This window comes from Cydia fagiglandana, chromosome 24 (assembly GCF_963556715.1).
Source record: "Cydia fagiglandana chromosome 24, ilCydFagi1.1, whole genome shotgun sequence".
NCBI lineage: Eukaryota > Metazoa > Arthropoda > Insecta > Lepidoptera > Tortricidae > Cydia > Cydia fagiglandana.
In genome coordinates, this window is record NC_085955.1 from 9448980 (window position 1) to 9475382 (window position 26403).

The window sequence follows — 26403 nt, forward strand, 5'->3', positions numbered from 1 at the left end:
CTGGTGGCCTAGCGGTAAGAGCGTGCGACTTGCAATCTGGTCGCGGGTTTAAACCCCGGCTCGTACCAATGAGTTTTTCGAAACTTATGTACGAAATATCATTTGATATTTACCAGTCGCTATTCAGTGAAGGAAAACATCGTGAGGAAACCGGGCTAATCCCAATAAGGCCTAGTTTACCCTCTGGGTTGGAAGGTCAGATGGCAGTAGCTTTCGTAAAAACTAGTGCCTATACCAATTCTTGGGGTTAGTTGTCAAGCGGAACCAAGGCTCCCATGAGCTGTGGCGAAATGCCAGGATAACGCGAGGAAGAAGAAAGATACGCTAAAGGTAATAGAGGTGTGGTTACCTCTAGGCGGGCTGCGCCTTGTCCTTCTTCTTCTCCTTCTTCTTCTTGAGGAAGGACGGCGTCCGCAGCCCCTTCTTCTTCTTCTTGTCCTTCTTGGGGGACTCCTCTGTCGACACCTCCTTGGATGGGGAGCCCTGGAATGACAAGTTCTTAGTTAAGTCACAGAATATATAATAGTACTATAGTTCGTTTTTTTAGCATTAGAAAGAACTTGCAAGAAGGTAAGCGATCTTGACATGTCTTTTGATTTAAAAAGGCTTTTTAAAAATCAGTAACTATTACTTATGAAAGCAGAAGAATATAAATGATCGTATTACATTCATAATTGTTACATATTTGCCGTAACTTATTCTTAAAATGGGTTTTTCAATTAAAAGACACATCAAGATTGTTTACCTTATTTCTAATGCTAAAAAAAACGAACTATAGGTACAGAAGACTCACTCTAACAAAACGCGACTGTTACAATCAGGACAGATATGGCAGCTAGGTGGCGACAGCGCCACACGCGGCTTAGCACTTTGGCTAGGCACCAAAATTGATTGATGACCATGTTTTATGTCCATGAAACAATCATCATCATCATCATTTTTATTATTATTTCATTTCAGTTTGAGAAAAGCACTACAAAGTCTATAGTAATGTACTATTACCACAGGGCGGAGACGCTACACATCAAAATCATTTGCGTTTATGTGTGCGCGGCACGTCTGTACACGCGTCATTGTGTATGTGTATGTGTCGCTTTACTGAGAGGACGCCAGAAGTCCGCCAGATACATGTCGCGGCCGGTCGCGGGGCGAGGTAATGCGAGTCGGGGCGGGGCGGTGCGTGGCCGCTCTGTATGATAATACTATTACTTCATCATCATCATCTCAGCCATAAGACGTCCACTGCTGAACATAGGCCTCCCCCTTGGAGCTCCACTCGTACCGGTTGGAAGCGATCCGCATCCAGCGTCTTCCGGCGGCCTACTACTACTATTACTTATTCTGTGTTATTCTGTATGTGTGTGTGTGTGTGTGTGTGTGTGTATTACTGACTTCTTTACTGCTGTGGGAGAAAGTGCTCTGGTGGGCGTCAGAGTGGTCCCCGTTGACGGTGTGCTCGCCTGGAAACCATCATTAAAACGTCAGTATAAGGATTAGCCTATTAGAAATCTACAAACTATACCCTTCTCATTAAAGCCACATAAGTCAACCCATATGAATCATAGCATTGTTTTCCATCGTATTTTCTCGGTAAGGGGTCATCCATTAATTACATCACACGTTTAGGGGGAGGGAGGGGGTCAAGAAAATGTGACATATTGTGACATGGGGGAGGGGGGAGACACAAACTTTGTGACGTCACTTTAACTTCATCAGTAACCAAAAATTTATTTAAATTATTTTATTCGCTGTACATTTAAATAACAAGTTTTTCAAACGATAATCGTTTTTATTCGTTTAATTTTCCTTCCTAAGCAGTTTTAGGTTATAAAATTACTAATATTTATATCGTCAAAAATATTTTGATAAAATATTAATAATACTTAGGTACTTACTTAATTCGATTTGGCGATTTCGTAGAAAAAATGTGACGTCACACTAGGGGGGAGGGGTTTGCCAAATGTGACCAAGTGTGACAAGGAGGGGGGGAGGGGTCAAAAAACCTAGAAATTCGTGTGACGTAATTAATGGATGACCCCTTAAATCGTATTTGTCATGCTACTTCAGTAAGCCTCTGTATTTTTTGTACCGAGGCTGACAGAAATAGCAAGACACGTTCGGAAGTTTCCGTAAAAATACGATAGATAATAATTATGCAGTACATCTGTACGTCACTTTTAAGTTTAATTTACATTAAAAATTAGCTAGGTACAACAATTGTAGCGGATTAAATCGCTACTTATTAATAAACCAATAAATTATATAATAACCTCTAGCCGCATACGTCAAGCCTTGCCAAGCAAAATGAAATTTTATTTTGTCAACACAAAGTTCAAATTAGAATGGAACAGGAGACCTTTTTATAGGTCTCTGGGCGGCTAGTGGTTAATATATCTTTGCAAGTTACATATTAAAGTTGCATACGAACATTAGAATGCAAACGAATACATTTTATTGTCTGTTTTGTTACGTAGAAGTTACGTGTCATAGAAGTTTGTATTGAAAACCGTAACCAAACGGACCGAACATTTTTGGGGCATTATTTTTTTCGGTAAAAATTGAAAAAAGGTTGTGATTCCGAGTACATATAATAATTCCCAATGCTAACACAAAAATGTTCGGTACAACTTTAAATAAAAATGCCCAAATGACGGTACAAACTAAACAAACTTACAATAAATATTAATATATTAGTAACAACATAAAATAATATAAGCAAGCGTGACTCACCTCTGAACGACGTTAATATGAAGCGGCGTTCGCGGAGCGAACCGAACCATCCAAACGCTTCATGCATAGAATGTGCAGTGTTATAAGCAAAGATCGGACAATTTATCGCAAAAATAAATATGGTATGGAACATGATACAATTTTTTTTAACAATTTTGAACTGCAGTTTTTGAGTATAATCTAGAAATTTTATAAAGATACTGTGTACATAATATGAGTTTAATAAACCTTGTCCTATTTTGAGATATAAATGATTTTTGATGGTTTTCCGATGATTTGTCCGATCACTGGTTATAAGACTGTTGAAACGCTTTCATACTATTTTCTTGTTTCTTGTCTAGATAGATGTTTTAACGGCCTAGGAAAGCTTGCCGCTTTGTATCTATTATTTACTATTTGGTGTTTGCATGACTAACCGGTTAAATTAACCGTAAAATAGAAACCGGTTAGCTCTTCACCGTACGGACGGCGTATAGTTGTTACTATTTATGAACCTATTTAAAATAAATAAACTGGCATATTTATATTTACATTATATCTTTGTATGATGTGGTGGTTTTAAGATTAATTTATAAAAATATATAACACAAGCCAGAGGAGTCGAAGTTTCTTTATGTTATGAAAAGCAATTTCGGCAGTCTTATTAAAAAAAAACAAGTAAAGGCAGTGAAATAAAAAGAAGCAATGTTTTTACTTGAAAGGAACCCAGGCTATACAAAATACGTAGAATCTGACCACGCTAACTTTGCACAGACTTGGCAGTGAGAATGAGAATGCATACATATTCATATAAGGTCTATAGTCCATACTTGACAAGCCGGGTCTTATTTTCATGACAAAACATTACCTCTATAATTAGTACTTTTTAGCATTAGAAAGAACTTGAAAGAAGGTAAGCGATCTTGATATGTCTTTTAATTAAAAAACGCTTTTTAAATATCAGGAACTATTACTTATGAAAGCAGAAGAATATAAATGATCGTATTAGATTCATAATGGTTACATATTTGCCGTAACTTATTATTAAATTGTGTTTTTTTATTAAAAGACACATCAATATTGTTTACCTTATTTCTAATGCTAAAAAAACGAACTATATAAGTTAGGAAATAAACAAACACGTAAGCATTAAATGTATTTTAATAAAATTGGGACATATTTACAGGAAAACAATAACTTAGCAGAACTCAAAGAACTTATAATAAACACAGTACAAAATCCAAAAATATCGGGGCACCATTTTTTGTATTACAATATTTTTGAATATATGCCAAGCTAATGTACTTATTGTAAAAAAATAATAACAAAACAAACGTTCATTTTCCCCTACATTGCCACATAAAATAAAAACACAAAAGAACTAAATAGAATAATTTCATCATTTTCAGTACAAAATTCCCTTATAATTACTAACACTAAGGATTATATCGTCGGGTGACAAGCAAAAGTCACTAACTAACACCATTGAAAATATTGGACAATAAACCGTGTTACAAGTGTAATAAAGTGCGTTGTTACTTTAATTTTTTGATAGTACTTAGTGACTTTTGCTTGTCACCCGACATTATTATTATCACCACTACCTTTGATGAAATTGTTCTATTTATTTACACTTCACATAAAGAAGCTAAAAACATACAAACCATGAAAACATAAAACATGCATAGTAAACATTAAAAAGATGTGACTATTCCTGAAACTTTGCGCGAAAATCACATACTTACGCTTAAATTGTGGGCGGATCATTCATTATGGGGCAATTCATTAAATATTATGTAAAAAACCATTATTTAGTTTGTGAAAACCGGCTTTTGTTAAACTATGAACCAAAGAGAATAGAGCGTATAGAGAAGAGACGGATTGTCAAAGTAAATTATGTAGCCACTGTAAATTTACTGCCATCTTTCGACAGAACATAAAACTGTTAGAACGCAATTTGACTTTAATCATTATTCTTTCACTTATATGTGTTAACTTATTAAATATCAATATTAACGCCATCTATAGTTCGTTTTTTTTAGCATTAGAAAGAACTCCACAGAAGCAAGCGTGCAGTTTTTATCAGGCTCTTTAATTGTTAATAATTATTGATTTATCTAATGTAGCATGGTTAATACATATAATTTACTTCAAATTATTACCGCTAAAAGTGCCGGATTTGGAACCACAAGCTTACTTCTGCGAAGTTCTTTCTAATGCTAAAAAAACGGACTATACTCGACTATAGGCCAAAGGTATGGTGCAATCTTTTCGAGCGATGGCGTCATAACCTTAATCGTCTGTCGAAAGATGGCAGTAAGTGTACTGTAGCTACATAAATTTACCATGACAGTAACTCTCTATTTCAAATTCTCTTTGACTACACCCTATAAGTTAACCTTTAACAATGACAACAATACACGCAACGTCAGCTTGCATGTCATTTATCGACATTTTAAATTCGGATCGAAATGTAAGTAAATCAAAATTTGTAAGATGCGTTTCCGTTTGTTATATATGCAACAAGTATTATAATATCACTAACAACTAGTGAGTGATATTAATTTTCTCCACATTATCCAAGTCGCTTGGATCAAAACTTTCCGACATCCTAAACTTAGAAATAATCCTATAAAACAACGTATCTTCGAACGGAGGCCATGTGGAATAAAGACGCTTATTGGTTTTATTAAATTCAGATCTAGAATTGTAAAGAAGCATTTTTTCAGGCATATTTTCCAATAGATCAGAATCGCAAGTGTCGTAGTTCGAGTTAGGTTTCGCCGATATGAAGCTTTCTTCCATCGCATTGCTTTCACCACTATTATAATCGTCTAAAAGTACACTGGATCTTTTAAAACTGCTTTCGTAGCTGTCGTGAAGGTCGCTATCGAAATCGACTTTGAAAAAGCTTGGTATCTTGTTTTCATTAAACTTTTTGACGGGTCTGTAGGAGTCTTTGTGTCTGTCTATTTCTGTTAAGCTCTCATCGAAAGATAGCCAGTATTTGACGCCTCCTCTATGTTCTGTCTGTGACATAGAGATGACGGATGCTCTTTTGACAAAAGGCGAACCAAGAATGGAATCATCTTTTTCGTAAAGTGTACTATTACTGGTGTTCACTATTGGTGATTCTGTACAGGATTCGAAATTAGTTTTCTGTGTGTTCGGTGAAGAGGATATACTGTTGAAATAATCGTCTTGTACAAACGCTGTGTTCATATCGTTTCCGAGCGCAGAACTGCAACATTCGTCAGGAATTATTACGAAAGTTTCATTAAAAGCTTCTGCGCTTTCTTCGGCTTTGGGTGCGTCATGAGAACTAATAGCATACATTATTTCATCTTTTTGACTTATAACAACATCTTCAGATTCGTATTCACCTGATTCAGCATCAATTGGTATTTTATGATCAGACGGCACTGTATATACAATTTCTGAGACAATAGATTCACAATTATCGTTATTACACAACTGATTCAAAAGTTCTGCATCAACATCATCATCTTCGATTTCATCGAGTATTCTAGTATCAATTTCAATATTGTCATTGAAAGTATCGAACCTTGATGATGTTACAGATGCTAGTGTAATGTCACAATCAGTTTGCAATTCTCCGGTTTGTTCGGCATCTTCAATATTATCAATAATATTGGAATATTTGATATTCTCAGGTCGGTAATCGAGGGGTATACTTTCTTGTTCATTATCGATAAACTGCACATTATTATTAATATTGTCGTAGACGGACCCTTCATAGTCATTGTCGCTTCCTTCTTGTGGTTGGATGCTACTGTTAACAGGTAAAATTCCTGAATCAGCCCCTATTAATTCTTGCACATTTGTATCATTATTTTCGGCTACATTTCTCAAGTTTTCATTCGATTTCAAAAGTGTTTCGTCGCTTAAATACCGAAGATTATCTACGGCATCTTCTCCTAGGCTTAACATTTGTGTTGGCTCTTCATTACATTCTTTTAAATTTGGAACGGTATATGAAAGAGATTTTGTGTCTGATATGTCATTATTTAAATCATGAAGGTCAGGCTCAAATACTATTTTGTCTATTAACTCATTAATTATTTCTGGCCCTAAATTTAACTTGTTAAAACCATCATCTGCGTTATTAAGCGTACGCGTTTTCCTGCTGTCGGGACTATGGTGAGGGATCTCTTCTGTAGGCTCTTTTATGGATTCTGGTTTGTTATCGATTTCCTTTAATTTTTCATTTGAATCAATTGTTTCAGGCCACAGACTTGCGGCAGTAAACAGTATATCTTCGGGGTCCACAACAGTTATAACTCGTTTAACAATCCTCGCTTTACTCTTTTCTTTATTTTCCCAAACGGTGCATGCACTTTCAAATATGAAGTAAACAATGGCTTCGGCTATTTTGTGGGGCTGACTATCCACTTCACTGATTTCAGTTGACACGGATTCATTAAAAGTGGCAGTACCTTCGATTTCCTGAATTATTTTGGTTATAGAAAAGATTTCTGCATTGTCTGATTGATCGGACACATCCAACTTACTTTCTTCAGTCGGATTTTTGTAGTCAAAATGAAGATCGTCACTTTCTTTCATAAAAACAGGAATGTTGACCAAATAGTCATTTTCTGTTTGTACATCGATACGATTTATGATCTTGCCTAAAATATCAGCTATAACTTCATATTTCTCGAATTCTGCGGTAGAATTGAAGCTCGCTAGTTCGGTACTGGACGCAATACTGTAGTCATCAGACTTTCGGAGTTTTACGTCGTCAACAATTTCATTTTTTATGGTTCGTGATGGAATGACATTGGGAATTTTGAATACATTGTCGTCTGTTGTATTAGGCATCGCAAATTTTTCGTTTGGTGTATGTGCCACATCTTGGGCAAACAAGTCTTTTTCTTGGTTTGTAATTTCGCATTTTAGCTGCATACCTGCGCAAGGAATTTCAACATCAACAATATTGTCATTTTTACTGGGTTTGTTAATCTCTTCACTAGAGGGTTCGATATTTCTCTTTACAACTTCTTTGAATTGGTTATTTCTAACGTCGTGGTCATCAAATGTAGGCACAGTAGAGCCGCTAATTTCGTTACTTGCTTCGGTAGACACATCCTCGGTATCCGAATATTTTCTCACATTAGTAGTATCATTATTGGAACTACCAGATTCGTCATAAGAGCTTTTTGATTCTTCAAGTATTGGTTCTAGAATCAAATTATCTTTGATCGCCGCTATAATCTTCTTTGGCGACTTTTTCGGACTTTCTTTTTTTGTGTAATCTTCACAATAGAAATTAATAGGCACTGAATAATCCCTTATGTCCTTCTCAACTAGATCTTTGACTGGACTCTCGTAGACGTCTTCAAAGTCCATTTCATCTGAAAAGCTGTGGTATTCGCCTTCATTAGTATCCGGATTATCGTGTGTATTTTCCGAATCTACTTGGACAATCTCAGCTTTAGAAGCAATGCCGTCGTTTCCTTGTACTTGAACATTGTCTTCAACAACATTGGATTCAGTCATTGTGACATCGTTTTGATCAGCGGATTCAATAACCGTCTGATTTCCTGAAGAAAAACTATTCAAATCAGCCAGATAGTTATCTTCATTGAATTCTTGGCTTTCAACAAATTCATCCTGAATTTCAGCTACTTTGAAAACGGGCACTATCGTCTCTTTGACCTTAACAATGTCAGGCAATTCTTCTTTTTGACATTCTTGGTGTATGTTATCCACTGAGAAATACACGGAATGTGGTTTCTGGCTTCTCCTTTCTTTGTTAACCTCCCAGACGAAGGAGTTAGTGCTGGACCCGCAAGATCTACATTTAGGAATGTGGAAATGATGCGGTTCCGGGTCTCTGATGTAAGAATTTAGGAATCCGCTGTGGGATCTAGTTCTAAACAAATTGGTCGTGGACTTTACCCTTTTCCTGGGCAAGGATTGGGTTCGAAGGGTGTAATCGGACCTGAATCTTCCGTCCCATTCTATTGATGGGATGGAATACAGGCTGGACCTACTGCTTAGATCGTCTTGATTACTCTTTTTGTCAAGATCCATAGGATCTTTAGTGACTTGGTTGACTTCCTCATTATCTAAATTTAAAGCCACATTAGATTTAAAAACATCATTTTCCTTGTGATCATTGACTGCATCTACATTAGCCCTAGCTTCATTACCTAGCCTATCATTCAGACTAACTTTACATTTGGGATGTTTTTTATCATCATCATATTTCTGAATGATCCTATCAACGTTGCTGTTTCGGGAATAGTCATGCAATGATCGTTTGTTAGTGGACAGTGCTTCGCTAGCTTCCGGTGTTAGCTTAGTACCTGCAATGAGATTAATAAGCGTGCAGACCAGCTCTACAAAGCACTAACAATCCACACCAAAAGATTCTGAACTGAACTCAACTTGAAGTTCGATAAAATATGGATTAGTGATTTGCGGAACTGATACTTTGTTACATGTTAAGAATAAGTCAAATTAAACTGACTGATTCCTAACTAAAGCAAATGAAATTAATAATAAAACAGGACACGGGAAATTATAAAATAGAAGGTTGTTGGATTAGCTTTATCTAACGTTTTTAACAATAGTTTTATAACCATTTCAAGGGCTAGTATAATTGACCATGAAGACCCGTTTGACAAATACTATTAGCAGATATAGTTTAGTTTGAATGAGAAACAATGATTCAATGACGCGGATATACATATAAGGACAACAGTAAATGGACAAGAACGATTAAAAAACGAGTAGATTTAAATAACCCCAATATATGAAACACAAAAACGACACAATAATGATATTAACATCACAGAGATTATCCGAAGACAGACAATAATAACAGAATACGATCCTAATTAGCTGATGATGACAATATTGAACAAAACACGAAGACGCAACATTAAAACAGGGGGCTATTCCGAACATCAAATATCGAAGATGATATCTTTGTCTCTCGCAATGTTGCGGGAATAACAGAGATACAAAATCGATTTTCAAAGTCAGCGTTAGGCCCCACAGACGGTTCACAAGCCTAAAAGACACCACAAGATCCCCAGAGATAGTTTAAAGATTGTGAAGTCACTTTCATTCAATCTCTCTTTTTTACTTGAAACGTTTTACAATTTTTTTTCATACGTATACGACGCGAAACATACTCATTTGCCTTTTCAAAGCAAAACATTCAACCAATAAAAATGAATTCATAAAATCATTCAGTCAATATTTATTAATTGGTCAATTAATATCACTCCATGAATTAAATCCATTTCGTATTTCAAACTCATTCACGCGCCAGTCATAGTTTTATTTTTCATTTACCTCAATTACTTTACACCATTCACGCACCAGTTCCTTTTTTAAAGAACCGGTTTTTTATTTCTAAAAATATAAACCGGTTCCGCCTTTCAATTCCATTCACGCGCCATTACTTTTACCCCCAACTCCCTACACCTTTACCTCTAACGACCCCAGCCTGCACGCGGACGACGGTCACGGGAGTGACGGGCGGAGCTGGTGACGTCACGGCCGAGGAGGCGGTGGACCCGACAGGCGAGTCCAGGAACACCTCGTCATCGGACAAGAGGTTTGGGTCCCGCTCTTTGGGAATTGAGCCTGTGTTTAGGTTAGGCCGATGAAAAAACGGTATAACTAGTCTTGTATTTATTGTGCTCTGGATTTTGCCCCGACGTAGGTAGTTTGCAATTATTGGAAAAAATTTACAAAGAATTTAACAAATGTCTAAATAAAACGAATTAAAAAGGGAGAGGTGGAAATAAACCAATCAATATAATGAAACTAAGTGGGAAATTAATGGCGGTTACCATTAAGAAATTAGTAGGAATTAGTGCGATAGCTTCGGGAAAGATTTTAACAAACGACTCCTGATTTTTTCATATCAAATAAACCATTAATTATGCTTTAAAAAATTATTGCCAGGTTTGTTAAAAATCTTTCCCAATATATTTTCCACACCAAATAAAATCGTGCACAGAAGAGATAAACATGTCGTTTTAAGACAAAAGGTACCTTATCACGCTACTGACATAATTTCCAGAATCACTTATGAAATAGTACCTTTTTATCCAACTGTGACAACGGGACTTAATCGCGTATTTACGTTTTAAGATTTACCTCCGACGTTTCGAGGATGGTGTTTAATAATCGTGAAAGTTTAAATTAGTACCTTTTGGTCTAAAAACGCCACACATGTGTTATTAAACCTTAATCTATTACTAAAAGCCGTACTAACCTCGGGTCCGATCGGCATGTGACCGCTCGGCATGCAGAAAGTCTGTCGTGTCCACTACGAAGACATTACACGTCAAACACATGCATTGAAAAATAAAATAAAACCGCGTCGAGCTGATTTAGGCGTAGGGAATGCAACCGGTAAATGTTTAGTATGAGTAACCGGTTTACCATTGAATTTTTACCGGTTTGCATAACCTATTTAGGCGGTCATCACATTGCAGATACCGCTCCGGGACAACGATACATACGTGCATAGCGCTTTGTCGTTCACAGACCGGTGCGGATAGCGGACCTGAATTAGAGTGATAACCGCGTCTCAGACTCGCAACGATTGAAAACGTTACCAATAAAATATTAGAACAACACGCTGATGAAAAATACATGAAGGAAATATGAAAGGTATCTAAATTGAAGGATATATAATAAAGAGTTAGTAATATTATAAAAAATATATAAATAAATACATATAACGATAAATAAGAGATATTTCTATCGAGTTCTTGTGTGTTACGAAAAAATAACTACTGTACAAAAACGGAAGGAAATGTATGAATATTGAATATGCATCACGATTTTGAAATAACAAATGAAATCCAAAAAACCGAAAACCCAAACTACCGGTAGCTCTCAAAACCGGTTTATTTCGATTACACTTACCGTTTCTAAACCGGTTAAAAGCTTTGCCCGTTTTTTTGCTGGGCCTTCGGTGGAGCGTGCCCTTCGCCTTGTTTACTAAGTATGTGCAACGGTTTTTGAGGTTCTCTATACCTAAGTTATAATAAATAAATATATAAAATACAAATACACATTATATAAACATAAATAACATAATACATACATAAAAATATAATATATATATCAAATAATCACATTTTATTAATCTCTATCATATTTTTCACATAGCTTCATCTCCATACAATTTGGAACCCTAAAACTCAAAATTTATCCTCGCTATGTGAAAAAATATATAATGTAAAACGTACTACAGCATGTATTGAATAATATTTTTTTGGTAACTGTAACTCATATATCCATCTACTTAAAAAAGAGAAAAAAATCATGCACGTTATAAAAAAGTCGGGCTTATAAATTTGGAAAAATCTCAATTATAATACAGGCAAAACGATCATTATCTATTATACTGAAAATCGTAAATCAAGACCAAAAAAAGTAAGACAATGTTGCCACTTTTTACTAGCGCGTCTTGTATTTATGTAAAAATAATTAAGTAAAAGTACTCTTTAAAATCGTAGGAGTAAAATTACCAATAAATAATCTTAGCGGGTTTATTTATAAAAATAAATTTACTATTTTATAAACAAATTATTGCAGTGGCAACATTGTTTTACTTTTTTTGGTCTTGAATTACGATTTTCAGTTTAGCTATCGATGTGAACGCGTCTATTCATTCGATGGCAGAACGCTTTTCACATTTTAGAGCATTACATGTAATACAATTATTTTCTACTATTATTTGTTGGTGATTCCGATTAAATAGAATTTTGTCATTTTGCCTGCGGATTGAAAATTGGAAAAAGCTGCTAAAACTTGCATATAGTAAAAATATAAAAAAAAAACTAGGTGAATAATTACGAGTGAACAACTTTAAAACTGGTAACTGCCAAAGGTTTGTATGGAATGGATGGCGTCATCATAGGTTTTACCTGTCTCTAGTTTGGTTCAAAGTCATAAAGATCCCAAAAATAAAAGTATTTAACGGGTCTCTATTGTTTCCCAAATAGTTTTAAGTCATAATGTATTGTTTGTCCGAATTTTCGTAAGTCATAATTGGTTTTTCTCAGAAACGCGTAACTTTTCACTAACCTAACCTATCTACAGAATAACCTTACGAAAATCCTGAAAAGTTAACGGTTTCAGTTTTATGACTAACGATAATATGACAAACAATACATTATGACTTAAAACTTTATGGGAAACAAAGGGACCCCGTATTGAACACTTTTCTTAAAGGTGACAGGTAAACTTATGCTGGCGCCATCTGTAACTTATACTTCAACTGGCCAATCCAATTGTGAGTGAATTGGGTATAGACTCACCATCGCTCAACACGACCTCTGGCTGACTCCTCACCGGCACTTGCTTCGTCTCTATTCTTAGGACGCGGTGCTCTGGAAAACGAGAGTTATACAGTTTATATATTATGTACTGTCGCGAATAGGTCTTAATAGAGTTAGGTTAAAAACGTGTAAATAAATAGTGATGATTTCTGTCTTTTACTTTTGTGTGTATTTAATTTTAATTATATTTTTAACTTGTGTATTTTACCATTTTATTATGTTACGTGTTTAATTATAAGTATAAATTGTTCCCCAATAAATCATATTCCCTTTTTCCCTAATTATGTAAACATTTGTAATGCTGTACTGTGATTGGTCCAATAAATAAAATACTTACTCTGCACGTAACACCCACGCCTTGAGTAGGCGTGGCCTAGAGTACCTACTGTGGGGATCGCGCCGAGCGCGCCTATATATACGCGCCCACCCTGGGTGCTCACTCACTCATCAACGACTCATCAGCAAGCATCCACAGAGGCACCAGCCTCCCAACACTCTCCAAGTTTTCTTTTAAATCTACAAATGTGTTATCATTGAACACCCTACACATCCCCGGTAATGGTGCGGAATTGGAGGTAACCTGCAGCCAGCGAGCCAGCCAGCGTGTTCCAGTCGCCGTGTACGTGTCCTGACTTCGGAATCTGCGAGCCCCACAGTACTACGCTCGACAATGTACAATATATTCATCCTGCATTATGTATACTAACTAGTAACGTATCACTACACTTAATATATGGGATACCGAGCTTTGCTCAGAAAACATATAAGAACTCAAAAAACCGGGCAAGTGCGAGTCGGACTCGCGCACGAAGGGTTCCGTACCAAAAAGCAAAAAAAAAACAAAAAAAAAAAGCAAAAAAAACGGTCACCCATCCAAGTACTGACCACTCCCGACGTTGCTTAACTTTGGTCAAAAATCACGTTTGTTGTATGGAAGCCCCATTTAAATCTTTATTTTATTCTGTTTTTAGTATTTTTTGTTATAGCGGCAACAGAAATACATCATCTGTGAAAATTTCAACTGTCTAGCTATCACGGTTCGTGAGATACAGCCTGGTGACAGACGGACCGATGGACGGACGGACGGACGGACAGCGAAGTCTTAGTAATAGGGTCCCGTTTTACCCCTTTGGGTACGGAACCCTAAAAATGCGCGTTTTCCATAGATAAGACCTAGCGATCGATTTATTGCCCCCGAAAACCCCCATATAGCAAATTTCATCGAAATCATTAGAGCCGTTTCCGACATTCCATAAATATATACCTATATATAAATAAACTAGAATTTCTTGTTTAAATTTGCTCCCCTCTTTGTTAAAGTCCCCCGCCGCGTCTGTCTGTTTGTGTGTTTGTATGTTCGCGATAAACTCAAAAACTACTGAACGGATTTTCACGCCGATTTCACCTATCAATAGAGTGATTCAAGGAAGGTTTAGGTGTATAAATTTGTTAACTCGTAAGCCGGGGCGGGTCGCTAGTATAATATATTACTTATTTATTAAAAAAAAATACATCTGCGAAGAAATTCAAAGGTGTACGTGAAGTCCCCAATCCGCATTGGGCTAGCCCTTAAATTGGCAAAGAATATGGAAGGTCGTGAGTTTTAACACCTCCTCGGAGCTCAATAGTACTACTGCTTGTTTAAAAAAAATGCAAAAAGACAAGCAAAGGTTATGTCTCTGTCCCGTTGCCAATTTAAGGGCGTGGGGACTATAGCCCAAGCCCTCTCGTGCATGAGATGAGGCCTGTGCCCAGCAGTGGAACGTACATAAGCTGATTTATTATTATTATTGGTATGTCTTTTCCATATCTCGGAACCATGGGGTCCCGGACCTTTGGGAAGCGTACGTGGGGTCGAAGCCAACAGCGCAGAAGGCCTTTAAGACACTTTAATCTAAAAGCAAGGGATACACGTGGCGGATACCATCCCCGAACGCACAATGTGATACATCCAGAGATGGTCCCCACCAGGTGCAAAGACTATTGCAGTGCAGCACTTTTGTGCTGCGATGGGAACTAAGGTCATGGGCTATAGATTTGAAAGTTGGATGGACTGGATAATGGGCTATGGGAGAGACTAACGGTTACAAAACATATAATATAGTACCGTCCCGCGACTCCTCCTCGGTCTCGGTGGCGCTGGCAGGCGACGTGATCTGCGCGGCGCTGATCGCCTCCGACTCCGACAGGTCCGTGTCGTCTGAAACATTGCGATGCACAAGTCACGACAAACAAATGTCAGTTTCCACATTGAAGTATAATATCTAACATAGTTTAATAAAACATGGTCTTCTCTTCCCAGAGTGCCACAAGCCTACGTCACAATAACATTGCCACTTTATATATCGCTATTGCATATTATTATATAGCGCTGTCGCATGATGACGTAGGCTTGTGTCAGTCACGTGGTCGGAAGAGAGTACCGCGGAGTATATTATTATACCATGATATCTAAGAACGCGCCTTACGGGCACTATAGTTCGTTTTTTTAGCATTAGAAAGAACTTGCAAGAAAGTAAGCGATCTTGACACGTCTTTTAATTGAAAAACGCTTTTTAAAAATCCAAAACTATTACTTATGAAAGCAGAAGAATATAAATGATCGTATTATATTCATAATTGTTACATATTTGCCGTAACTTATTTTTAAAATGTGTTTTTCAATTAAAAGATCGTTTACCTTATTTCTAATGCTAAGAAAAACGAACTATAATAATGGTTACTAGTTCAGCGGTGTTACACGAATTCCAGCCAATCGTGCAGTCTAACGCAACTAGTTGCGACCAATAGCGCGTAACTCATCAACCAATCGCGCGCGTGATGCGAACTCATCAACCAATCGCGTGGTAGCGGTGTCACACCGCTGTACTGGCCCCTGTCATGCCTCATTACTATTGCATGTAAAGCCAGTCCCAAGATATCTATCTCAATGAGTTTCCATAATATACGAACGTATGTTCATATAGGCGCCGCCAGAGGGTCTGCGCGTTAAGGGGTCCACTGATTGACAGTCCGCCGGACGGTATCGGCCTGTCAGGTAGAACAAAATTTTGACAGTTCCAAACAACTGACAGGCCGATACCGTCCGGCGGACTGTTAATCAGTGGGCCCCTTTAGAGGGTCTGCCATCTTGTGGAAACATATACTATTCATTGACTGTGACATTGATACATCACGCCAAAGCAAGTGATGTATACAAGTCACGTAAGTTTTCTTATGCATTGTAGGTTCTGCCATCTAGTGGGCTATATTAGAAGCATAAACTTGACATTTACACTTCGCGCCAATAAACAGTGGTGTCCTGTGCTGCCCCCTACTGCTTATGCGCGCTCCGTATATTAATCTCGCCTGTTTCGTGGAGAACTATACAGGTATAATGGCTTTCCATTCAGCACTTATGATAAAAGAATAAAAACCGGTTTCGTTAATATGTAATCGGTTTCTCCTAAACCGGTTTAGCACTCACAGTTGGGGCGGGCGCGGCGCTAGAGTTGGCTGCGGTATTCATTGACATGCTCGAACGGGTTGCGCCGGTCACGTTGTGTTGGAGCTTGTTGCGACATTTTACTCACAGTCGGGGCGGGCGCGGCGCTCCACCTGACGCTTGTATTCGTCGATGTCGCTGTCCGTGACGTGTTCGAACGGGTTGCGCGCGTAAGGCGCGCTGTACACGGTCGCGTTATGCTGGTGACCGCGCTGTATGATGCCCTTGGACGCTGCTCCCATTAGGACCTGAAGGTAAACCATGTTGTTAAGGCATGCCACAAAAAGGTCACGGGGACGTGACGCGTGTGGCAGCTACCTTTATAAATAACCTACAGAAATCTGTAATTATCCTCGTGTGGTTAAAACAGTAATTACAGGGAGGAAAATTAATAGATATTTGATTCTCATTGCTTGTCACGCCAGGCCTATGGTGCGCAACGCGCTCGTGCGTACCGGATGTTGCGAATGCAGATTTTTTGACATCCGCGGATGCGGATGCAGATATTTAAAGGCTCACATTAGATCACATCAAGATTAGGTACTTAAAAAATGACAAATATTACATTTTAGCAATTTATACTTTTAAAAAAACCTAACGTTTAGTATAGATCAAGAATATAGGTGACTTTTCCGACTTTTCTGGTTCTAGACGATTTCGTTATAGGTATATGACGAAATTACTTAGCACTTACGCCGCCGCTAAGACGTTCCTGTACCGACTTGTTCGACATCCGCATTCGCAAGAGCTCCGGATCGATTTTATGCGGATGCGGATTTCGAAAATAATGCGGAAGTTCCGCGGTTGCGGATACGAATATGAATATTCGCAACACCTCTGGAAGGTACAAATCAGTCTCTCTTCTTACTGTGTTGGCACGTGGGCGTAGGTCGGAGGATCTTGAGGGAGTTGGAGACAAAACAGCGTGTGCTTCTTACGGTGTATATTGGGAAAGTGGGATGAGTACATTACAAATTAACTAGCCTAAAATAATTAAAACTAATTACAGCGCCACCTATGCACTTTGCAGGGAACTAAGTAGGTACGTTTATGTAGATCATTAGGCCATCTAGGGATTCTAGGCTCGATAAAGTACGTAAGAGGTGAGATAGATGGCGCTGTTAACTACACAAGTTAACATACTGTAAGGCTTATAACCATAGAAGTAGCATCCTATAGAAGTGGTGTGCGCGTGCCTCCGTGAGGGACAAAACATACGCAATGCGACAATATTAAAAACACGTTTTGACATTCCTGACAATATACCAAAAACAATCTTCGTAATTCGGTCGGGTTATTTGTTGCCCACCATAGCCCATACTAACAAAAAGGTGGGGAACAAACAAAAAGTGAGACTGTGACAAGGACAAGCAATAGTACCGCTTTCTCTGCTACTCCTACTGAAAGTTCTATAAGTGTATCTCGTTCGGTCATTTGGCCCCTCCCCTGTGTCTTCTCTATATTATTGTACCTCTATGCTTGTAACTCACCACATGGTCCCCGGTGTGTGTGTTGACGGCATCCTCGCCTACCAGCTTACTAGCCTCGTCCCAAGTGACGCCCTCGAGGATATGAGACTGAGGTCCGGCGCTGATCTTATCCGCGCGGCGGTTGTCCTTGATCTGGTAATGTCCGTTATTATTTTAATTAGTTGATATATTTATTAAATACATTACTCATTAAGGATATATCGCTCAGCTAAGTACGAAACCGGTTTTTTGTTAATATTTAAAGGATGAAAAACAATTTCTACTTTTTAATGTACCTGAACATAGTAGTGAATGCTTATAATATGAATATAAAATAACTATGTATTAATGAATCAATACATTTAAATAAATATTTATTTACTCATTTTCTATAAATCACAAAACTCTGTCTATACTTGTAAATATTCAAGACTGCATATATTATACACTGAAATAGATGTCATATACTAAAGAAAAACTGACCATCGGAGGGCTTGGTAATTTTTTCTTTACTATGTGACATCGGTTTCAGTGTATAATTTATATATTATATAGTAGTGTGACTAGGTAATTAAAACAAATCAAAAAAAATTTAATAAAATAATTTGATTTGTTCCCTAGTTGAAAGCATAACTTATTTTTTTACAGACCAAACTTTTTAAAACCGGTTTACTTCATGTCGAACCGGTTAAGCACTTTCTCTTAGACATTTCAATAATATAATAATTAAAAATGAAACATACCTGCTGCTGGAGTGCCTTGAACTCCTTAGGGTTGGTGTTCTTAGGCACAAACTGTAGGGTGTCAATTTTGACGGGCGTGCTCGAGTGCGCGGGCGAGCCATCTTGCACCCACTGCCGTACGCCACAAGGTCCAATTCAGGTCGACGGTAACGCGAGTGAGGGAAAAGAAAAAAGTCATGAGTAAAAATGTTGCCAGCCATAAAAAAAAGGTTAAGGACAGGATATATACTGAGAAATAAAAGTGTGCAAATATAATTTGTGTGGTAAATAAAAATAATGGCTCAAAATTCTCTTTTTTACCTGGTTACATCGAGCATGTACAGTATTTTTTAAATAAAAATCGTCAGATATCGTGCAAAGACAATCATGCATGGAAGAAAACATGAATAGAAGTAAATTATAATATACTATGTGATTATCATCCAACTTCATAAAGAAAACTAAAGCAAGAAAATGAAAGATCCCGTTTTTGAATAAAAATGACGGTTAAAAAAGCAAATATAATTACATAAATATATACCCACATTACCATTTATAAATATTTCTTAATAATTAAATAGACAATTCCACATTGTTCATGAATTTGTGTAAATTCCTTTTTCGTATTGTTTTTGAGTAAGATTGACTTTAAGAAAGATACGTAACTCGAGAAATCGTATAGCAACATTACTTTTTTTATCCCGCTCGGGATTCGCTTTAGCGTAACATAAATATGTAACAATATGTGTAAAAGCAAAACCCAGCTAAGTGTAAAAGTGTTTGTACAACGAATTATTTTTAACCGGTTTATATAATAACCGGTTTTCTCCCTATTGTGGGTTAAAAAATAAATTTTCGTAAAGAAGCAATTTCATAGTAGGTGTTAAATCAAAACGTGCAAAATCAATAAAAAAAAACAGGAAAAGGGCGTGCAAGGAGAGGATTCAAGTGGCAACACTTTTACCAATGTAACCTTTTTTGTTTCTCTACACTGTACAAACTCGATGTGATACCAGGGTAATATGAAATGCTGTTGATATATTTTTGATAACTTAGTACAAGCTTTAAATATAATAATAATGTTAGGATATATATCGTATAGTTTTATTAGTCTAATCTGGTTCTTATATAAATGTACACCTATTTATTTATTTCTTAGAGTTGGGAAATACAAAAAATCATAACTAAGTACTTTTAGTACTACTTTTAGTACTTTTAAGTAGTTTTTAAGTACTGTACTAATACATTATTTTAGAATATTTTAGAATATTTTTTACTAACCAAGATATGAGTGTAACTTACTTGAAATAAATGATTTATTATTATTATTATTTGTATCTCCTTGGATATCACGGGCCTATAATCCCGGTTTTTTGATAGGCTTGCGTGGGGACACAGATCCAACACGTAGAGGCCCCTTGGAGAGCTTTTATGTCATGTAGAACGCCTGCTGGAACCCGTTCACAGGTGCAACAATAGACACCCGTGAACCGGTCTCAGCAGGCATTGGGACTATTGTAGAAAAAGAGAACAGTATACCGGTCTATGGATTGAAGTTTGGGTGGACTATGAGACTGGGCTATTGTAAAAGAGGTCCGGACACCTGCCATAACAATGTTAACACCGTCATCGAGGCAGGCGGTGACTCGCCGCTGACTAGATGGGCCCCTGAAACTGCCGTCGTAAAGACGACCAGGAGCAACATCGGTGTGAGCGGCTCAGGGGTGTCGAGAGGTGTGCGCCGCTTTCTACCCAGTGGCTGTTAATAGCCACTGTGCCAACTCGCGTCTTATGCATCTTTCACTTCCACCCCTGGAGCATATAGCTCTAACGACTCCTCTCTGGACGGCCAATGAAGGCAAGCCAGAGCTGAGAGTCCTGCGGGTCCCCTTGGGGTCCACTCCGACCGACGAAGACACGCCGGAGACGGAGACCCTGACCGACTCTCGGGAGCACTCGGGTCCGTGGGGTCGTTACTCCCCAACAGCTCGCCACAAGCTGCCCTGCGGGCTTATTATTATTATTATTATAACTAGTGCCCTTTCGTTGACACTTAAATTACCCTTCATGGGCACAACTATTACCTACATGCTACCAGTAGTACTAATATTTGACGGTTAATATGACACTATGTCATTGGATAGGTATTTAAAAAGTTTTTTTTTCTAAAACCATATATTAAATAATGTACCGGGGCTCGGAACCGGTATTTTTTTTTAAACCCCAATATTTCGAATTATTGTATGCTCTTTACGTAGCACTGAATCATGTATTTAGGTAACAACTTTGTATTGTTAGGTGGTCCCATTAAAAATGAAATAATAAACCAAAGAACGAAAACGAACGTAATAATACCGGTATTTTTGTATGGAGCAAATACCGGTTTCCGACCCCTGAATGTACCTCTATACCAGCGGTCGGCAACCTTTTAGCAGCCAAGGGCCACATAATAGTTAACGAAGTTGACGCGGGCCGCACTTTGGTAATATTTGTGACTTTAGCAGACATTGTCGTTTGTCAATATTAAATAGAAAATAGTTAGGGAGGCTAGCGGGCCGCAAGCGAGAAGTTCGCGGGCCGCCTGTTGGCGACCCCTGCTCTATAATTTAGTTAGCTAGCGTCCGTCTAAGCTAACTCTGCGCCGTATTGAATATAACAAAATGAGGATGTGTGATATTAAACATCTATTTATTCTATTTTCATGGAAATTTTACATGAATAAAGACATTGCCACACTTTCTCATTGAAAATGCAGAGTTATCTTGGTCCGACTTTAGAAGTCGGTTTAAAATATTAAAATATAGAACCATTGCTGAAAAATCCCTAAAACAGAACCAGACAGACACACATACAATAATAATATGTAGATAAACCATACGATGCCCAGAATCGACGACCAACGTGTTAGAAAAAGCGAGATGAAGAAAATAAACCGAGTGACAGAAAGAGAAAGAAAGTACCCGGAAAACAAATAGAAAATATTTTTTTCTAAATACTTTTACACGCACTTAACCAGTTTTATTTTAAATATATTAAAAAACGGGTCACTCGCGTATTTCAAGTCAGCTTTTTTTTTATCATAATATTCTCATTCTCAGTCGCTTTCGTAAAAACTAGTGCCTACGTCAAATCATGGGATTAGTTGTCAAGCGGACCCCAGGCTCTCATGAGCCGTGGCGAAATGCCGGGATAACGCGAGGAAGAAGAAGAATATTCTCATTCTCATCTTAAAAACGGAAATATTAAGCAGTTTTCATTTATATTTATAGTGAAAAATTTCCTAGAGTATGACCGTGAAAAGTCTGCAGCGACTTTGATAGCCCACGCAGCGGCAGCAGTTCTCATTTTAAATGTCAAACTTGTATGAAATTATGACGTTAAATAACCAGAGCTCGGCGGGGGTGAGCTGTTTTCAGAGTTTGCACAACATGGACATGCCTTGTCATTCGATAGTATATGTGGTGTAATATAATAAATAAATAAATAAATATTATAGGACATTCTTACACAGATTGACAAAGTCCCACGGTAAGCTCAAGAAGGCTTGTGTTGTGGGTACTCAGACAACGATATATATAATATACAAATACTTAAATACATAGAACACACCCATGACTCAGGAACAAATATCTGTATCATCATACAAATAAATGCCCTTACTGGGATTCGAACCCAGGGCCATCGGCTTCGCAGGCAGGGTCACTACCCACTAGGCCAGACCGGTCGTCGAATGTAATTAAATAACTAAAGAAATTATTTTATTTTGGCTGCCATTCCGCTACGATCTTTACGTCGCCATTAAAACCAATGAATTTTATAGCAAGCTTTTTTTATTTTGGATGGATATACACATTATTTGAAGAGGTGTAAACAAATAAAATGTATATCTATCCATATGCTACTATTAAAGTTTATTTGTACATAAGGCATTGTCATTTTAGTTTAATTATAATTAATAAAGTTTGATTTTAATATTTGTTTCTAAGGTGTATCTATATTAATATCTACACTTGACATAAGTGACGTCAAAATGGCTCACCCCTGCCGAGCTCTGTAAATAACACTTACACTGCGTGGGCTATCAAATCCGCTGCAGACTTATCTTGATGCGAATCTATATTTGCACATTCACCGTAACAGACATTATTATAAATATTTTGATATGCTGACAAATATATCACAAGCAAAAGGGTAGGTATTGTTTAAAACTAAAGAGTTTCAACGTTTTGACACTAATTTAGTAAAATGTCACTATTTGTGACGTTCCACGGGAAAAGGTACCTTATGGCGGTCGGCGCTTACGTCACGTAGCACCGCATTCGTATTGGGGCGTCGTTAATAATAGCGTAAGCGCCGACCGCCATAAGGTACCTTTTCCCGTGGAACGTCACAAATAGTGACATTTTACTAAACGGTGGAACGTCACATTTTAGTACAAAAACCATAGAACTGCAGAATTGTAATTTTAGTATATGTGATATAAAAATAAGAATAGAATTTATTGGATTTCTTCATAATATTCCCCATAAAACTTATAATTAACTTATAATAATAACGTTAACCTGCAAAAATGCTTTAAAAAGCCCCGTAACCAAGCTCCCTTAACTTTAGCGTTACGTGCAGCAAAAAAGTATTTAGAAAAAAAAAGTGTTTAAAAAGTAAAAAAAATCGGACATAAGTATTACCTCTTCGTTGTTAGCGTCGACCCACTGCAAAACATTATTACATTAGTCACAACGATTAATTGTATTATAAAAAAAACAATATTATTAAAAAAAACAGTTATAAAAAACATCTCAAAAGCATTTCACGAGTGAGAGAAGCCAGTGAAACATTATTTTTTCGTATATTTTATTCATTTGTAAACATAACTCTATAAGCATAATTATATGTGAAGCGAAGTACGGTATATCCCGATTTATACCAAACAAGGTTTTTTTGGAGATACAACAATAAATTAAATTAAATGTGAACACTTCTCAGATTGTATAAGTGATTGCAAAAAAAAAGATAGTATTTCAACATCCTTATTTTGTTGCTAAAATGAACAATAAATTTATAGTTATCAATAAAAACGTAATAAACACTATTTGCTATTAAAAGTGAAATTACTAATTACACATCATTAAAAAAAGTTGTACTGAATGTGATTTTCTACTATTGTACCATTTGTACCGAATCATATATAAGTTTACAAAAAGAAGTACCACTCTAGCATTTATTTTTCCTTTGATGACAACCCTATTATAATAAATAGGGTGACCAAAGGCCTTGCATAAAATCGGGATATCCTTTTTAGAAAAAACCTCAAATCATACACACAATAGCAATAAGCATTATAATGACTATAATAAAACACGTTAAATATATTAATATCTGATTAAAATATCTCTCTAGTTAACTAAAATCATTTCGATGATTATTATTGAATAAAAATTGCAAACGTCAAAAAACTTTTTAGCAAAGATTTTTGAGCCATTTTGAGCGATTCTGCCATTACTGTGGAATTATTATTTATTTATTCAATAAATAAATATTAACTGTCTGTATTACAGGGAATGTAGAATATTAAGGCCCACTTGCACCATTCCACTAACCAGGGGTTAATCGGTTAAACCGTTAACCAAGTGTCAAATTGTACTGGTAATCATGGTAGCTCCATGGTTTAACCAGTTAACCCTGGGTTAGTGCATGGTGCAAGTGGCCGTAAGAAGGACAACATTTCTCTTTATTTCCTATTTCTATGACATTGACAACTATAGATTAAATAAAAATACAAAATATGTAGAAATAGGCACTAAACAACTACATTTAAAAGAAAAGCACAACCCCAGCCCCGTAATAAAGAGAAAGTATAAAATATAATAAAAATAGTAAAAATAAAAACTTGGAATGTCCTAGAAAAAGTAAGCTTAATAGTCACCGTAGTTGTGACAGTAGAAGTAATAAAATTACGTATTTCTAAACATCTTAAAACATTATATGATTGGACTGTGATGATGATGACTTTGTAGTAGGTAGTTATCTAGTTATATTTTTTAAGCCAAAGACATTTTTTTAATCGAATATCCAACAATATCAATATATTACTCACCACACAAAAGCGATATAAATTCAAAATTTACAAAATAATCTATGCCATAAATATAAAATTTTCCATAACACTATAATTTACTCCTTGGCTATTAGGGTGCCCAAAATTCTAAATAGACCGAGACTATTCCTAAAGCGTAACTAATAGACATCTGGTGCCTTAATTCTGGAAAACCGTACATTTTGCGTATTTCTACAGCCTGACAAAAAGAGGAGAAATTAAAAAGTGGCAACACTGTAGTGTCGTCCCGTTCTCTTATATTAATTGATTTGAAAGGGACGACACTACAGTGTTGCCTCTTTTTTTAATTTCTACTCTTTATTGCCAGATTCTACATGGTACGTCAAATTATAAAATAATATGTTTGACGAGTATTTTTCGCCGATAGCGCTGCTAATAGATAGAGTTAGACGAAGAAAAGTCTGCAGCGATCTTGATAACCCACACAGTTCAAGTGTTATTTTAAACGTCAAACGTCAATGACATTATGACGTATAAATAACACTTGCCCTGCGTGGCCTATCGAAATCGCTGCAGACTTTTCTTGGTCTGCCTCTATCGTCGGAACAACCCAAGGTTGAAGTGGGTTCAGATGTTTTTTGACGACTGTGTCTTGTTTTATTCAGTTCCACATTGGAAGTTGGACGATTTGACATTCCAGAATCTTATCCAAATTCTAGACACTTAATTTTAAAGAAAGGCAAAGTGACGGAAAGTGACCATATAGAATATTATAGCCATTTTGTATGAAACTCGATTTTATAGGATCGTAACAGCTTTTAAACCCACGGCTTTTAGGAGTGATTACGAATATACTTGTAGGGCCCGATAACAGGAGCGAATTCAGTGAAAATTTATTGTATGGAAAGTTTCATAGTTCTCTGCTGATTGACGTTAATCAGTCCGTTAATTGTGGTTGGCCCTAAGTGTAGCCAACCCTAGCGTTGTTTGCCGGCGCGTGCGGTCAACGACCCGCACTTTCAAGGTCACTCCACATTGATGTGTATTTCAAAACTGTACCTATTCGCTTTTTGTGATTATTCTCTATTATTATGTATCTAAAACTGTAGCCGTTTGCTTTTAAAAGGTTGGCTCCGTTACCAGGGCCCCAGAAGTGTATGGTAGCGAGCCTACTCGGCCTCGACGCGGAGGTATTCTACCTTGGTGATCTTCTTGGGGTCGTTGGTGCCTGTCTCCAGGACCTCGACCTTCTGGTAGACTTAAGAGGAGTTGCATATGCAACAGGTACAGAATAATACACCTACACTAATGTACTGTTTAAATATTTGATCAAAAATGTTTTCGACCCGAACAAAATCTAAGCGTAGCCAACCCTAGCGTTGTTAGCCGGCGCGTGCGGTCAACGACCCTCACTTTCAAGGTCACTCCACATTGATGTGTATTTCAAAACTGTACCTATTCGCTTTTTGTGATTATTCTCTATTATTATGTATCTAAAACTGTAGCCATTTGCTTTTAAAAGGTTGGCTCCGTTACCAGGGCCCCAGAAGTGTGTGATAGCGAGCCTACTCGGCCTCAACGCGGAGGTATTCTACCTTGGTGATCTTCTTGGGGTCGTTGGTGC

The 26403-nt window shown here is 37.1% G+C and overlaps 4 protein-coding genes across 4 annotated transcripts in view; 2 read left to right on the plus strand and 2 right to left on the minus strand.

Moving 5' to 3' along the window:
- Positions 1 to 26403, plus strand: part of LOC134676431 (U4/U6.U5 small nuclear ribonucleoprotein 27 kDa protein) — a 282614-nt gene that overhangs the window by 129820 nt on the left and 126391 nt on the right. The window lies entirely within an intron of this gene.
- The window catches only part of LOC134676438 (zinc finger protein 808-like), a 359726-nt gene that overhangs the window by 37635 nt on the left and 295688 nt on the right, over positions 1 to 26403 (plus strand). The window lies entirely within an intron of this gene.
- Positions 1 to 26403, minus strand: part of LOC134676439 (protein hu-li tai shao) — a 43262-nt gene that overhangs the window by 6170 nt on the left and 10689 nt on the right. The window contains exons 10-19 of the mRNA XM_063534834.1: positions 23410 to 23433; positions 18746 to 18856; positions 18024 to 18155; positions 16622 to 16781; positions 15157 to 15249; positions 13029 to 13100; positions 10970 to 11023; positions 10177 to 10332; positions 1393 to 1460; positions 350 to 483 (exon numbers count right to left, since the gene is read on the minus strand). Coding sequence (XP_063390904.1) covers positions 352 to 483; positions 1393 to 1460; positions 10177 to 10332; positions 10970 to 11023; positions 13029 to 13100; positions 15157 to 15249; positions 16622 to 16781; positions 18024 to 18155; positions 18746 to 18856; positions 23410 to 23433 — 1002 coding nt within the window. The 3' untranslated portion in view covers positions 350 to 351. The remainder of the gene's footprint in view (positions 1 to 349; positions 484 to 1392; positions 1461 to 10176; positions 10333 to 10969; positions 11024 to 13028; positions 13101 to 15156; positions 15250 to 16621; positions 16782 to 18023; positions 18156 to 18745; positions 18857 to 23409; positions 23434 to 26403) is intronic.
- On the minus strand, positions 4979 to 9324 carry LOC134676370 (uncharacterized). The gene has a single exon (XM_063534728.1). It carries the CDS (start codon positions 8764 to 8766, stop codon positions 5257 to 5259), a length of 3510 nt encoding a protein of 1169 aa, XP_063390798.1. The 5' UTR covers positions 8767 to 9324; the 3' UTR covers positions 4979 to 5256.

Excerpts from the sequence above, each read along its gene's own strand:
- LOC134676370 (XM_063534728.1), bottom strand. The coding sequence starts at position 8,766 with ATGGATCTTGACAAAAAGAGTAATCAAGACGATCTAAGCAGTAGGTCC.